General features: G+C 35.2%; 1 protein-coding gene across 1 annotated transcript in view; it reads left to right on the top strand.

Annotated features, from left to right (window-relative positions):
- Window positions 1-16,463, top strand: part of WWC3 (WWC family member 3) — a 196,513-nt gene that overhangs the window by 173,324 nt on the left and 6,726 nt on the right. Inside the window, exons 13-20 of the mRNA XM_044669272.1 lie at window positions 830-904; window positions 1,820-1,906; window positions 4,532-4,724; window positions 5,289-5,456; window positions 6,342-6,493; window positions 8,354-8,519; window positions 11,885-12,049; window positions 13,047-13,139. Of these exons, the coding sequence (XP_044525207.1) occupies window positions 830-904; window positions 1,820-1,906; window positions 4,532-4,724; window positions 5,289-5,456; window positions 6,342-6,493; window positions 8,354-8,519; window positions 11,885-12,049; window positions 13,047-13,139 (1,099 nt within the window). The remainder of the gene's footprint in view (window positions 1-829; window positions 905-1,819; window positions 1,907-4,531; window positions 4,725-5,288; window positions 5,457-6,341; window positions 6,494-8,353; window positions 8,520-11,884; window positions 12,050-13,046; window positions 13,140-16,463) is intronic.

Here is a 16,463-nt window from a genome sequence, read left to right as displayed (position 1 = left end):
AGTATAAATTTGAAGTATCTTAACTATATGCTCTGTAATTGATCTAGGAAGTCTTTTTTATATTTCTGTCTTAGAATTGATAGTGAGTATTGGTTCCAAGGCAGAAAAATAGTAAGGGCCAGGCAGTTGGGGTTAAGTGACTTGCCCATGGTCACACAGCTGGGAAATGTCTTCAGGCAAAATTTGAACCTAGGATCTCCTATCCCCAGGCCTGCCTCTCTATACACTCAACCAATTAACTGCTCTTGAAGTCTTTGCATTTGGTTAAGTATTTGCTCGATTAGTTTCCTATCTAGTTACTAAAAAAGTATCTTTAAGAGATAACATAATATAATAATGATAGATGTAATACTTTAAGCTTAATTTTGGAAACCTTATATGGAAATTTGCTATTAAAATAAAATAAAGAAAAGGATAAAATGCTTTAAGATTAGCAAAACATATGTATACTATGTGTATACATGCACACACATACATATATTTTTTTTTCATATATGTCATTTGGATAGAGAATTGGCTTCAGAGTCAGGAATACTGGGGTGTAAAACCTGTCTTTAGCATACACTAATTCTGTGGCTGTGAGCAAGTCCAGTGACTATTCTCAGGCCTCTCTTTTAAGATTTTTTAATTGTAGAAAAGATACTGGTCTGCATTGGTAGGTTGAGTTTCCTTACTGGAAATTCCTTTTGTAAGTGAAACATGGGTCCATTCCAAAAACAATATTTTCTGGTAAGTAAAAAATCACCAAAACTGCGAAAGAATTGATATATTTAATTCCCTTAGAAGAAATCTAAGTGGATAACCTTGTCCTTTTTCCAAATGTCAATAGGAATGAAGATAGTGAGGAACCTGCATACAATGATACCACCACTAATGAAGAGCCCCAGATACATGTTGGATTTTTGTGAGTTCAGACTAAATCTGTTCGCTTCTTTGTTGGTACTGTGGACATAGCAGCTAGATCCCTTCTTCCTGTCTCCCCACTGCCAAAGATTTGAGGAGGCATGTCTTTTCATATCCCCTATTTGAGGCTGAGCTTTCAGCAAGTGTTAATTAAGCATTTGCTAAAGATATACCATTACTGAGAAGTGGAAAATTAGAAAGGAGCCAGCTTATAAATGGAGATTAGGGGAGGTAGACCCCAATGGGACAGCCCCCCCAAAACCCTCTGTACATATTTATTGTCTGTAAACATTATTACAAATCATTGCTGAGATTTCCATCTGCTGTATGGTATGGAGAATTGCATAGATGTTGAAGTCTATTTGCTTTTATTCCTCAATTTGTGTTATCAGAGAACCACAATATCATCCTTTTTTTGGTATCCAGACCCATTTTTTTCATTTAAGAGGTAACTATTGGATAACTGACAGAATAATGATAATAACTTAGGTCCAGTAATCTTCAGCCACAACAAAATAGCTTGTGTAAGTTGCAAAGCAATAATACCACATCTGTGTGTTTGTATATGTATATCATGTGTGTGTATACACACACACATCTAATTTTATCCTCTTCTACATTCAAGTTGTTTTTGTTGTGCCTTTTTCTTTAAACCCTTACCTTCCATCTTAGAATCAATACTAAATATTGGTTCCAAGGCAGAAGAGTGGTAAAGACTGGACAATTGGGGTTAAATGATTTGGGTCCAATGGCTAGGAAGTGTCTGAGACCAGGTCTGAACCTGTCTCTATGCTTGTCTCTGTCTATTGGGCCACCCAGACACCTCTCAAGTTTAACTTTGACATTTTCCTCTCCCTATACCCAACCCCATTTTCCAAGTAGTTTCATGTGAATAAATCACTATTTTATTTTGTAGGCACGATAAGGGAAATGATTGTCTCCTAGTGAATGTCCTTCAACTCAAGAATTTTGCTGGGCAGATTGTGAAAGAAGGCTGTAAGATGTAAGTGATCACTAATTCAACTCCTCTAGTTCTGCAGATTTTAGAGACTTGGGTTTTTTCTAAATGTGTCTCCCCCAGTTCCCCATCTTAGTCCAGAAGGCAGCCTTTTCTTCCATGACTGATGACAAATTCTTCAGATATAGCCAAAATACCCAGCTTTCTAGTAATCTGCCTCTTACAGGAGGATTAGACTAGATCTTTCTAGAGGTTGCCTTCTTTAAAAGCAATAGTATAAATTCAAATAGAAATGGATCCTGAGAAAATTACAAATTAACATTATCTGTGTTACATTATATTTTATTTTATTTGTTAAATATTTCTCAATTGCATTTTAATTTGGTTCAGCCTCCCTAGGAATGTGAGTTTGACACCTTTCTCTTAAAGAATGGGGGCCATTACAATACCAGAATAGGAGCAGATCTTTAGTAAAGAGAAATATAAGTAGTCTACATATCTCTAGTGAAAAATAGACAAATATTAATTCAACAAATGAACTACTCTAACAAATTCTTATTTTAACACTTGAATAGAATCCTCATGCAATCAAAATTTGTAGAATATGAAGTTATTCTTGAAATAAAAATTCTGTAGAAACTCAGTAACTTGAATTGACTGGTGAGAGATGACCAGTCTAAAATGTGAAATATTTTTAAAGGCTCAATAAACATTTATTTAGTACCTGTTATCTGCCAGGCAGGCTCTGGGAGTACAAAGACAGAAATGAAATCCTCCTTGATTTTAAGGCTCTTTATATTTTATCTGGAAATTTCATTATTCTTTAGTAGTTTCATTTACATATGTTAGTTTAATAAGGAATTGCCATTTGAAGACAAAGAAAGTGCTGCTATATTGCATGTAACCTTGTGTTCTCCCTGCCCTTCTGGTGGACCGAAAGCATTCATATTTGGCAGTTGGGGAGAGGATAGAGGGAAGGAGTAGCTTATGGACTTAGCTCCTTATGGAGTGGCTACTTACAGTAGCTTATGGACTTAAAAATGAAAGACACCACTCAACTACTTCAGCATTGAAAGCATTTTGTTTTGGTTTTTTTGTTTGTTTGTTTTTAAACCCTTATCCTCATCTTAGAATCAATACAATGTATGGTTCCAAAGTGGAAGAATGGATCTAGTCAATAGAGGTTAAGCGACTTGCCCAGGATCAGATTTGAACTCAAGACCTCCATTCTTTAGACCTGGCTTTCAACCCACTGAGCCATCTAGTTGCTTGCAAGCAATCTTAACAAGCCCTCGCATGCATCATATTTTAAAAACCAGAGACTAAATAATATTATACTATGCTTATAACATGACCATGTTTATAAATTAATGTTCTTGAAATATAATAATCAGTTTTTTTAAGAAGGTAAATATTCCCCTTGTGATTTTACTTGCACAAATTTGCTTTTGCTAACCCTTTAAAGGTAGTATGAATAAACTTTCTCTGAGTCATTCTGTAATGTGAATTAGTGAATTTTTATTGTACTTATATATTTTTTAAAGTACAGACTCCCTAATGTGACATTCAATACCCTCTATATTTTGGCTTATAGCATTATTTCACATTACTCAAAATATATACTATCTAGATTTGACTATTTACAATTCCAGAACCTTTCATGTATCCTCACATACATGTATCCTTCTTCCTCTCTGCTTCGTGTATTTCTTCTTGTCCTTCAAGGATCAGCCCAGATTCTGCATCTTCTATGAAACTTTCCTTGATCACAGTAGCTATTATCACTCTCTTATTTCATCAGGTATTTCTAGAGCTCCTTATTGGCAGTTTCTTTTTTTGTTTCTTTAACTTCATATCCTGGATTAAACTTGGTTCTGTTTTGGATATATCTTCCAAGAGAATGTAAACCCTTTGAGGGCAGGGATTAGTTCTTCTTTACCTTTATATCTATCAGTGCCTACAACAATGCTTGTTCAAATTAGATGCTTTGTAGATATTTTTAAATTTAAATTTTATGTAAGATTTCTTCCCATATCTTCAATAACTTTTATAATAACCTTCTGCCAAATGAAAGTTTTACTCAACTTTGAAGTTTTTATATATGTATAAAGAAACATAGAATTTTAGGCTAGAGGAGGCCTTAAAGAAAATCTAGTCAAATCCCTTCATTTTGCAGATGAGTAAACTGAGGTGATGAAAGGCAAAATGACTCCTCTTGACTATTTAATGGCAGAGCTGGAAGTAGGAGCTGTCCCTTAATTCTCAAAGCAGTGCTCTTTATACTGTCCTAAACAACTTTTCTTCCCAAAGGATATAGTGTTAACTATTATTATGATATTGGATAGAGTGCCAAGTTTGGAGTCAGAAAGACTCATCTTTCTGAGTTAAAATATGGCCTCAAGCACTTAATAGGTATGTGATATTAGGCAAGTCACTTAATCCTTTTGCCTCAGTTTCCTCATCTATATAAATTAAATGGAGAAGGACATGGCAAATCACTCCATTATCTTTGTTAAGAAAACCCCCTAGGTAGTCAACCAAGAGTCAAGCACAACTGGAAAATGACTATACAATAACAATATACATATAGATCTGTAGGTTGTACAATCTTACAAAATAACTGTGTTTAATGCCTATTTTAAACTTACCATATTTTTAATTTACTTCCAGACACATTAGAGTCTATTTGCCAACTCTTGACTCGGGCACACCAAACACTTACTGCTCCAAAGCTCTGGAATTTCAAGCTCCATTAATATTTAATGAAGTTTTCCAAATCCCTGCACATTCAAGTGTCTTAAAATTAAAGTCACTTCAGCTGTATGTTTGTTCAGTTGACCATCAGCTTCAAGAGGAACTGCTGGTAAGTAATCATTTTCTTTTAAAGGAGAAAGAGAATGGAAAGCAACCTGTTTCATAATTGTAATTCATATTATTTAGATTTATCCAAGTCAATGATCTGAAATGAAAGGTAAGGGATGACAGTACATACACACACACATTCTCTCTCTCTCTCTCTCTTCCCTCCCCCCCACCCCCATTGGTGTAAATGCTTTCACCACTAATGCAGATTTGTTGCAACCCTTTTACACCTTTCCAAATTGAGATAGGCTCAAGTCAGATGCTATTAGGCCCATAGTCTTTGAGGTTCAGTAAGACATCTCAGAACTTGTGCTTTCATTGGCATAGCCTTTGAGAACCCAAGGTAACCATACTAGGACAGATTGGAATAGAGACTACTAAAATTCTCTCTGTCTCTGTCTCTCTCTGTCTTTCTCTGTCTGTCTCTCTCTCCTCCCCTCCTTCCTTTCCTCCATCTCTCTTTTCTCTCCTTTCTCCTTACCTGTATCTGTTTCTATCTCTCTCATCTGTTGATAGAGAAAATGCTTTGCGACTATCTTGTTTAATTCATGTAACTTATTTCCAGGGAATTGCTCAGATTAACTTGGCTGATTATGAGAGTTCCAGTGAAATGCAGTTGCGCTGGTATTCTGTCCAGGTCTTCACCAGCTCTGACCCCCAGAGGACCAAAGAGAGTAACCAGTTGGAAGAAGGCACAACAGAGGGTCCTGCAAATAATGCCATTGTAAAAACGGTAGAGATGATTCCTCAGATTCCAACCATTCTCCCTTCACCATATATTTGAATTTTAAGTCTTATTATTGTAGCAAACTACTTTATGCCAGATTTTCTCTCCCAAAAAAGTGCTCGAATGTTGGGAACTATAAAAAATTTAACTTTTTAATTTTTTTAAATCAATTGAGATTATAAAATATTTAGCATGTATTAAATAGAAGTGCATGGTTAGCATATTAAGCAAATTTTTTTAAACAGTGAAAAGAGGTATGGCATAGTAGATAGAGAACTGACCTTATTCTCAAAAAGACCTAGGTTCACATTCCTCCTCTGAGCAACAGTGAATGTGTGACCCTGGACCTCTTAGTGCTGCCACTCTTTTAACATTTCAGTTGCAGAGAACTTTGTTGATCTTCTTTATTAGAGGAAGTTCCTCATCTAGAACTTCCTATGTTGATAAAATCACAGGCATGATTAAAAAAATTAAAGCATCACATACCTGTTTATATATGTGAAAGTTTCAGCAGACTAGATTTTTCTTCATGCAAAATGATTTATAAACATAAATGATTCATTGTTAGATGTTTTGTACTTTGAACACTTAGATATCCACAAAAGGTGTTGTTTTATACATTTCATTTTTAAAGTATTACTGAGTCTATGGGAAGTGAATTCTCTTCCACAAAGGAACTACCCAGGGACCATTATCTGGATTATGGGGGAGGGAGAGAAAGAGAGAGAGAGATTGAGAGAAAGAGAGAGAGAGAGAGATATTAAGTGTGTGTGTGTGCACGCGCACATGCATGTGTGCACATGCAAATATGCACACAGTTTCTATTCTTGGCTTCAGCAATAGAAATTGCTGGTTTAAATTGGTTCCCAGGAATGCCATTTTCTCTTTCAGGATGCAGTTACAGTACTATTAGCCAGGACCACAGCCCAGCTGGAAGCAGTGGAGAGAGAGTTAGCAGAGGAGAGAGTTAAATTGGAATATACAGAAGAAGAAATCTTAGAGATGGAAAGGAAAGAAGATCAAGCAGAAGCTATATCTGAAAGGTGAATAATCTTTCACTTCCATTTTAGAATTTGCCTTTTGAAAATGAATGAATCTCAATGGAAAGCTGCTTTGATTTATTAGGAAATAATGTAAGCAATCATTTCATGAGAAAAATGAGGGAGATGCAGTTGTTGGAAAGATAATTATATAGTGGATCAGTAGATTTGGTTTCTGGAATTTCTGTTGCTAACTAGTGATGTGACCTTCAGTAAATAATCTGTCTGAGCCTCAGTCTTCTCATCAATAAAATAAAGAGACTGGATTAAATGAATCTCCTGGCCCCTGTTATGTTCATCTCTAAATAGCTGTATTTCTATAAAAACAAAATAACTTTCATACAAATAGAGTAATATAAGTTAGTGTTATTTCCACCAGCACTTTAGAACTGATGCTATTCACATATTTCCTATAAATCATAGTGAAGAATCATTGATATAATGAATTTTTTAGAACAAAATCATTACCAAAATAGTCCAGTAATTAATTCTTGGCCATTATGGCCTTAGACTAATTGAAGTGCAATTAAATAAACAAGAACACCACATATTTTTCTTTTCTTACTGATTGTATTCTCTCTACTTTTGTGCTTAATCATACTTCCATTCTTCCCACATGTAGTATAATATTCTTATTCTACTAATGATTTCTCTCCATAGCATTCTTCCCTGGGTTTTTTTAAGTACAGGAGGAAGTACAGTAGATGAGATCAAATGTTACAGGTAGAAAAGGCCATAAACATCATCTCATCTAGGGATTTTTCTCTTTATTGCAGCATGGTCCTCTTTACCAGTCTGGTGGAACCTAAACTCTTCTCAGAATGTATCTATCTATTTATTTATTTACACATGCATGTATATACATATTTAACCTTTACCGTGTATGTATTGGTTCTATGTATTGGTTCTAAGGGAGAAGAGTAGTAAGGACTAGGCAATGGGGGTTAAATGACCTGCCCACGGTCACACAGCTAGAAAGTATCTGAGGTTAGATTTGAACCCAGGACCTCCTCTCTCTGGTCCTGGCTTTCAATCCACTGAGCCCTCTAGCTGCCCCTCCTCAGAATGTTTAAAAATACATTAAATAATTGAATTGCAAAGCAGGCCAATTATATTGAAACATTTATTCACATAAGGTCATGGTTATCAGATTAAGATCCTCTGACCTAGTAAAACTTCATTTTTACAGAGACCCAGATAGATTAACCATTTGGTCCAAATTTCTGCACAAAGCTAGTAAGAGTCAGAGGCAAGACTCAAACCAGTCTTTAGCTTCTTTTTCTAATATACTACACTATTTCCAGTGGAGAGAGGGAAGGAGGAGGGAATAGAGTCTGTTTCATTATTCTTTTTCACTTAACTTCTATATGTCAAAATGGACTTTATGGATGCTTAATGTTGGTTACTTAAAGTATGGTTACTCCCCATCTGGCTTGATATAAGCAACACAGTACAGTGCAAACCTCATTGTACTGAACTGGGTACTTGAGTACTCTGGTTCTAGTCATGGCTCCATTGGGCAAGTGAGTTTCAGTTTTTCTTATCTGCAACATGGCAACAAGAGCAACCTGCCATATTTTCTGCACAAGACTGCTGTGAGGATCAAATGACATTTAAAATGTAGCAACACTTTACCCAGGCTAATAATATATAAACATAAAGTAGTGGTCTTGTGCAAAACACAAAACCCTGTAAGTTATTAAAAGGCTATTATTTTCATATTAAACAGGTCTTTGTATGCTTTTCCTATGGAAATCAGTTAAAGAGATAGAGCCACCAATGTTGCTTCTGTCCGAAAGGGAATATAAAATCCTCTGCTTTAGATTAACCTTTTTGGGATCTCTTGAAATGTCTTCTCTTTAGGAGCTGGCAAGCAGAATCTGTTGACAGTGGATGCAGTAACTGTACACAGACCAGTCCTCCTTACCCAGAAGCCTATTGTGTTGGTGTTGAATCCCTCCATGGACATATGTTTGCAGGTCAGGTAGATCAGTACAGTTCTGGGAAGATTCAGCCTCCTTCTCTTAAGGTAAGTAGAGAAAGTCATATGATTTTTGCTTTGGATATAACTGCTAGTCCTTGGATCATCCTAATCAGGAGGAAAACTCTTTAATGTATCCTTATTCTAAGAGATGAGAAAGCCTATCTCCTTAAAGAACTTGTGATATCAATTTTGGAGCTAAGATAAAATGACAGATGTCCAAACCAAGACAAATCAGATTTTCTGTATTCCATTATACAAGTATATACAAAATTCTAATTTTAAAGGGGGAGAATGGGAGGTATGATGTAGTCACAGGGGACATAAATGATTCTGTAGTATAAAGCTCTTTTTAATTTGGGAATGTTTTACAGGGGAAGTGAATTTTATTTAAGGAATGTTTCCAGTGACAGAAGGAAAATTGTTTGTTTATTGAAAGAGGGAGATCATCATACCCACTTGAAATAGCACATTTGGATATGCAGGAGCAGGACATGATGAGGAATTTGTGTGGCAGGAGACTGAAAAATCAATTTAATTCAGTAAATGCGCCAGGCAAATGGCTCTGGGGGTACAAAGATGGAAAATGACATTGTTCCTACCCCTAAATAGCTTAGAGCTTAGTAAGAGAAGAGATATGCACACAAGTAAATATGGGAGTTAGAAGGAGAAATGGGATCCAAAGAAGGCAACCAAATTAGCATAAGAGGTTTGAGAAGGGTTGGTCTTGTCTTACTAGATGGGGCAAACAAGTTTCATGGAAGAAGTAGGAGCTGAACTTTGAGAGAATGAAAAGATTTCAATAAACAAGTCTATTTCAAAGATTGAGGATGCTTTTGGAAAATACATGAAGGCAAGGAGAGGGCAGTATTTATTAGATCAGCAAAGAGGTAGGAAATTGTTACTATTTGCTGCAAGGACTTAGAGGAGGACATTTTCAGCAAGGATCTTAAATTCATGATCAAAGCTTCATTGGCATGTTGTGAAGGAACTATAGCAAGATTTTAAGTTTTAAAGTTCAAATAATTTTTAATTGGTATGGGCAATAAAAGGAGAGAGACTGGAATCTGGGAGTTAGCTAAAGGTGGACTACCATCATTCTGATAAAATTAAGAATCATGGGCTAAGGAGACAGCTAGGTGTTGCCTACCCTTACCACTCTTCTGTCTTGGAACCCATACTTGGTATTGAGTCCAAGATAGAAAATAAGGGTTTTAGAAAAAGAATCATAGGCCAGAGTTTTTTGGTGTGGGCCAATGATAAAGACTGGCCATGGAGATATAAAGAAAATAACAACAGGATTTGGCATTTGACTGAATTAGGGCAAAATTTAAATATAGTCAAGGTGACAGATGGTAAGTACTTGAACAAGGGTGGGTGTTGTGTGAGTGGAAAGGAGGGGACATGTTATGTCATAAAGATAAAAACAAGGTTTAGAGATTGAATATGTGACGTATTTGAATAAAGTCAAAGATGATACTTGATTTTAATAGCCTGGTTTTCTCAGAGGATTCTGATATTCACTACAGAAATAGGGATGCTTGGAAGAAGTAGGGTTTGAGGGAAAATATAATGGATTCTGTTTTGGAGATGATTAATTTGAGATGCCTACAGTGCATCTGAAATCTATAATGCAACTCGTTTCAGTGTACAAATGGCAGCTAGCTTTAAGGAGACCAGTTTCAGTTGAATGGTGAGGAATAGAGATATATAGTTTCCACTAGATAGCTTTCTTAAGGAGTTTAGCCATGCATAGAGAGGACAGAGCTTGCAGGGAGGTTGAGAATTGTTGTGGGTCATGAGAACCATGTTTATAGGCAGCAAAGAAGGAACTATTAAATGGGAAGAGAATGTGAGTTAGAGAATCTTTGGGATGATTATTGGGAACCACATCCTGGAGAAAATAGGAGGGGTTAGAATCAATGATACACATAGAGGAATTTGCCTCAACAAGGAGAAGCAGGTATTGAGCAAAGACGCCATGAGATGAGGAAAGAAGAGGGAGCTCTTGGCTAAGGGTATTTGAGGCATGAGTTTAAGTTTTAAGTTTAAGATTCATGTAGTAAGTAAAATAACTTGCTCAACTTAAATTGTTCTAAAATATCAGGCCTTACATTGTTTTTCCTTCCTACAAGTCAGTAAATGCTTCATTCCTGACTGGCATAAGTTGTTAGCTAATAGATTCCTAAATTTTTGCTTTTCAAATTAAAAAAAAAAGATATAGAACATTAGTATACTAATAATCCCAAAGACAGCCTGCTGAACTGAGACTGGACATGGAGAATAGATGTTTAAATTAGACTGATTCTTTAACATTTGGGGCTACACAAATTCAGTAGTGAATACAAACACACACACACACACAAAACAACACATACATTCATTAAATGCAAATCATTTCTGGCTATTATTCATCCAACTTGATTTTAACTAATAATACTGAAGTAGAAAGCTTGATTTTGTAGTTTTAAACTAATTATTGTTGAATTTCAAGTGACTGAGAAGTTTTGTATTTTTTTTTAATCTTTACCTACTGTCATAGAATTGATACTAAACATCGGTTCCAAGGCAAAAAAGTGGAAAGGGCTAGGGAATTGATGTTAAGTGACTAGCCCAGGGGCACAGAGCTAGGAAGTATCTGGCACCGGATCTGAATTCAGGACCTCCTATCTCCAGGCCTGGCTCTCTATCCACTGATAAGTTTTTCCTTTGAATTCTCTTGGATTTGACCCTTTCTGTCCATCTTCATTGCCACTGCCCTCATCTTCTCATACCTTGATTATTTGGCTAATCATTTGATTAGTCACCTCCAGCTTCTATCTTTTACAATTGATTCCACATTAATCTTTCTGAAACATGGCTTTTATCATATTACTTCTGCTTAAGAATCTCTTGATTTCCTTAGATCAAATTCAGACTTCTCAAACTTTCAAGGCACTTTGTTTACTAGCTTCACCATATGCATTCCTCTTCTTTGTTCACCAGTCTGCAGTATAGATCCTCCTTTCTAGTCTTGTCCCTTCCCACCATTCTCCACACAATACATTCTGTTCATTTCTACCACCTCCAAATAATTACATATGCTGAGTTTTCTATTTGGAATCCCCTCCATCCTTCTCTTTGTTGCTTCAACACTCCAATTCCTTTAAGACTCCCCATTCTATCTTTATAGCCTTCATCATGTCCAGTTACCTTTGCTGACTAAGTACATCAGGTTTATTTCCTTATATCTTAGAAATACTAGTGGTACAACATGACTAATATGGAAATGTTTTCCTGACCACACGTGTATAGCCTGTATTAAATTGTTTGCCATTTCAGGGAATGGAGGGGGGAGGGAAGGAGAAAATTTGAAAATCAAAATTGTTTTTAAAAAGAAATACTAGTGGTAATAAATGTAATTTAACTTGTAGGTTGATAAGGAGACCAACACAGAAGATCTCTTCCCAGAAGAAGTTCCAATTCTTCCAAAAGAGAGGACCAGCCGCAGGTCTCGTGGTTCTCCTTTTGTTCGGAGCAGCACAATTGTTCGTTCACAGACTTTCTCGCCTGGAGCACGAAGTCAGTATGTTTGCAGAGTAAGTAAAATATTATTTTGAACATATTTGTAATATAGTATAATTTAATTCTTGGTGCTAATATAGGGAGGTGTTATCCCTAATAAGATTCTAAAATACTACTTTAGGACCCATTATATGATATCTTTAGGCAAATAGATTTAATTTGCTAAATGGGAAGAAAGAAATGAGTTCTTCACTTTCACATTTATTTGTGAAGGTGAGATATTCTTCATTTGCCAGAAAAAGGAGATGAATCAAACCATGTTAGTTGAAGAAATGTTTCTTTTTCCTTCATTTGCTGTCGCTCCCAAATTGATGTAATTTATGTACAATTACTGGAGACTCTTGAGAAAGAGCTCTTTGTTTTGTTTTGTTTTTTTAAATGATTGTACTGGGTTTAAGTTGTCATGATGCTAAATGTTACTTGAGAATTTGAGTTAATTCACATGGAAAATAAGGATGTAAAGTTAACTAATTTGGCATTAGCACAATTATGAATTTATACTGAGGGTAGAGAGTAAAACCAAAGAAAATGAATTATATCTTGGCATCTATAAAAGAGGCATTATGTTGTTTTTCTTTTTAATACAGATTTTCCTTTGACTAGAAGATTGGTAGCTTAATAATATTGACTTATTTTCCAAATAGTAATGAATCTCTTTTTAGAAAACCAATTATCCAAATCATATTAAACAGGAAATAACAGCAAAATGACAATTAAGTTTATTGATAAATATGGGAAAGGGCTAATGAACATCATATATAAGATAAATAGTTGTCTGTATTTATAGGAAGGAACTTTGTCAAATGAAACAATCTGGAAACATCTTTAAATGTTCTCTTAGAACTATGGAAAATATTTAAATAATGGCTGTGAAAGCCTTTTTTAAAAAAAAGATTAAGAAATATGTATGAGAGACAAAACTGAATTTCAGGAAGGGTAAAAAGTTACTTAATTCAAAACTGATATCCAGAAGACCTGTTGAGTTTTAACTACCTTTTATACACCTTGCAGCTATATCGCAGTGATAGTGACAGTTCAACCCTGCCAAGAAAGTCCCCCTTTGTCCGAAATACTTTGGAACGACGTACTCTACGCTATAAGCAGGTATATTTCATAGAATACTCATGAATTACCAGTTATCTTTCTTTGTTTTTGTTTTTACAAATTTTAGAGACAATGTTTATTTTTTCCTTACACTTATATATGATGACTAAAACGCATCTCAGATCACTACTTGGTTGTGTTTTCTCTGAAGGAGAAAAGATGGGGATAGAAAAACAAAATTGCCATCTTATTTTGTCATGTGAAAAAGGGTTTTGGCTTATACTCTTCTTTTTGAGTCTATGAAGATTTTTTATTTTTTCCCCCAGTTACCTACAAAAATAATTTTTAACATTCATTTAAAAAATTTTGGGGTTTCAAATTCTTCTCCTCCTTCTATACCCCACCTTTGAGAAGGTAAAGAGTTTGATATAGATTATCCACATACAGTCATACAAAATATTTTGACTTATATTCTGAGGTTCCACACAGAGAAAAGTGAGTTCTATACGGAAGAACCTCTTAGCAATTCAGAATATTTAGAAAGCAGAACAGCCTGGCTTTTTTGAGAGCATGGGAGATTTAAAACTGGAGGAATTCTAGTCCAAATCCCTTATTTTATAGATAAGGAAAATGAGGCAAAAGAGAATAAATGATTTGTCTAAGTAACAAAGGTTTTAATAAGAGTGCTACTGATTCCAGAACAAGCATCTTTGCCCTTATCTTTTTCTCTTTTTTCATTTAATTTTATTTTTTCAATTCATTGTCTTTTTCTTCACTCTTATTTATACTTCTTTCCTTGCAACACCTATTTCTGCATTTTTTCTTTAGTGAGATATTTACCATACCAGAGATTTTTCATATATACACTTAAAAAAAAATCCTTACCTTCTGTCTTAGAATTGATACTGAGGCAGAAGAAAAATAAGAGGTAGGCAGTTGAGATTAAATGACTTGCCTACGGTCACACAGAGAGGAAATATCCAAGGCCAGATTTGAACCAAGGTCCTTCTGACCTGGTTCTCTATCCATTGAGCTACTTAGCTGCCTCATATATAAACATTTTAAATTTTAACGGCTTTTAAATACATTCTCTTAAGTATCATAACTTGTAGAATTATCATTTTGTTTTTTGAAATTTTCCCAGTGTTTTGTCTCTTTGGCACTGTTGCCAACATTTCTGTTTCAAATTGTTTAAAAAAGAATGAGGAGTTAAGGATATGGCTATTGAAAGAATTTTGTTTTACTGCACTAATCGCGGTTGTTACAAAGGTTTTATTTTTCATGGGAAGGAGGAAATCGAGGAATTTTTGTTAATAGAAAAAAAACTTGAGGTAAATCCTTTGCCACCCCAAAACAACAACTTAAAATAAGTTATATTAATATATATTCCAAAGGTTTACACAGTTTTCACCAAATAATCTACCAAATTGGCAAAAATGATCACAGATGGGGCAGCTGGGTAGCTCAGTGGATTGAGAGTCAGCCCTAGAGACGGGAGGGCCTAGGTTCAAAGCTGGCCTCAGACACTTCCCAGCTGTGTGACCCTGGGCAAGTCACTTGACCCCCATTGCCCACCCTTACCACTCTTCCACCTAAGAGCCAATACAGAGAAGTTAAGGGTTTAAAAAAATAAAAAAATAAAAAAAAATAAAAATGATCACAGATGGAAATAATCAGTGCTGGAGGCAATGTAGAAGAGAGAAACAGAGACAGACACAGAGAGAGAGGCTCCTCAACATACTGTTGGAAGTGCTCTTGGAGAGGGAGAGGAATAAGATCCATATAGTCCCTACGAAGAGTGTGCTAAGTGCTTTACAAATATTATCTCATTTGAATTTCACAACACCCTAGTGAAAGTAGGGGGTGTAATAACATTTGTCCACATTTTACAGTTGAGGAAACTGAGGCAAACAGAGCTTAAGTGACTTGCTCAGGGTCATGTAGTTAACAAGTGTCTGAAGTCACATTTGAACTTGGGTCTTCTTGATGCCAATCCTAGCACTCTTATCTTCTGTGCCACCTTGTTGCTTCTAGTGAGTCAAATGTTCTGGGAAAGAGTTTGGAATTATGTGGAAAAATACACTAAAACTATCATACTATTTGATATTTAGCCATATCATTCCTCTGCCTATAGTCCAAGGAAATCAGAAACAGAAGTAAGGTCCCTTATGGGCAGCTAGGTGGCACAGTAGCTAGAATGCCTGTCCTGAAGTCAGGAAGACTCTTCTTCCTGAGTTAAAATCTGGCCTCAGACACTCACTTGCTATTTGACCATTGTTAAGTCACTTTACCCTGTTTGCCTCAGTTTCCTCATCTGTCAAATGAGCTGGAGAAGGATATGGCAAACCACTCCAAAAGAAAACCTCAAATGAGATCACAAAGGGTAAAACACGATTGAGCAAAAACAAAAGTCTCTAAAACATCAAAATATTCATAGCAACATTCTTTTTCATAAAATAAAGCTGGAAACAAAGCAAGTACTGATCAATTGGGGAATGAGTGAACAAATTCTGGCATATGACCTTAATGAAATATAATTTCTCCAAAAGAACTGATGAATGGGAGGAATTCAGTTTAAGAAAAGAAAGATATGTCTGAACTTTTGTAGAACAAAAAATACAGAACCAAGTGAATACACAAAATGGATGCAATAATAAGAAAGAAAATACATATTTTTAAAATCAGAATTAGGGTTAGGTTCTATGGGCATTATTGAAGGAGTAAAAAGTTGTGTATGTCTGAAAATATTAATGGAAGTTTTGTTATAAAAATAACAAAATAATACAAATGCAATAAATGGAAGAAATGGCTGAATAGATGGTGATATCTGAATATGATGGATTGTATCATGTATTAGAAATGAGAAATATAAAGAAAATGAGGGAAATATATGAAGAAATGAAAAGAGAATAAGATGAATATATGCCATGATTGTATTGTAACAGCCACCAAATTAAGAGGAAAAAGTGTCCAAATAAAATAAATCCAAAGGGAACTCAAAAGCACAGGTTGGTTATATTAACATACATATATGTAATTTACATATCTTCAACCAAATTGTAAATAATGTAGAGTTCTTGGTTCTGTATATAATCTTTTTTATGCATTTGTTTAGTTAAATGTTTTTGGTGGTGGTGGTGGTAGTGACTAAGTTTACAATAAAAAAATTAAATAAATAAAATCAGAATTTAGGTTAAATGATAACCAATCTTAATTCCAGACAATTGATGATGAGACCTATTTCCCTTCTCTAAAAGAAATGGTAGCATGGGCGCATATAAAACTATGCTTTAGAAACAGATGATAAATCAGTTTGTTTTGTTCAGCTGTTTCTATTACAGAGCATCCTTTGGAGGATGCTATTGGGAAATGACAGTGATCAAA

The sequence above is a fragment of the Gracilinanus agilis genome, chromosome 3 (assembly GCF_016433145.1).
Source record: "Gracilinanus agilis isolate LMUSP501 chromosome 3, AgileGrace, whole genome shotgun sequence".
NCBI classification, from domain to species: Eukaryota; Metazoa; Chordata; class Mammalia; order Didelphimorphia; family Didelphidae; genus Gracilinanus; species Gracilinanus agilis.
Note: the sequence above shows the minus strand (reverse complement) of the source record. Positions and strands in the feature narration are given on the sequence as shown.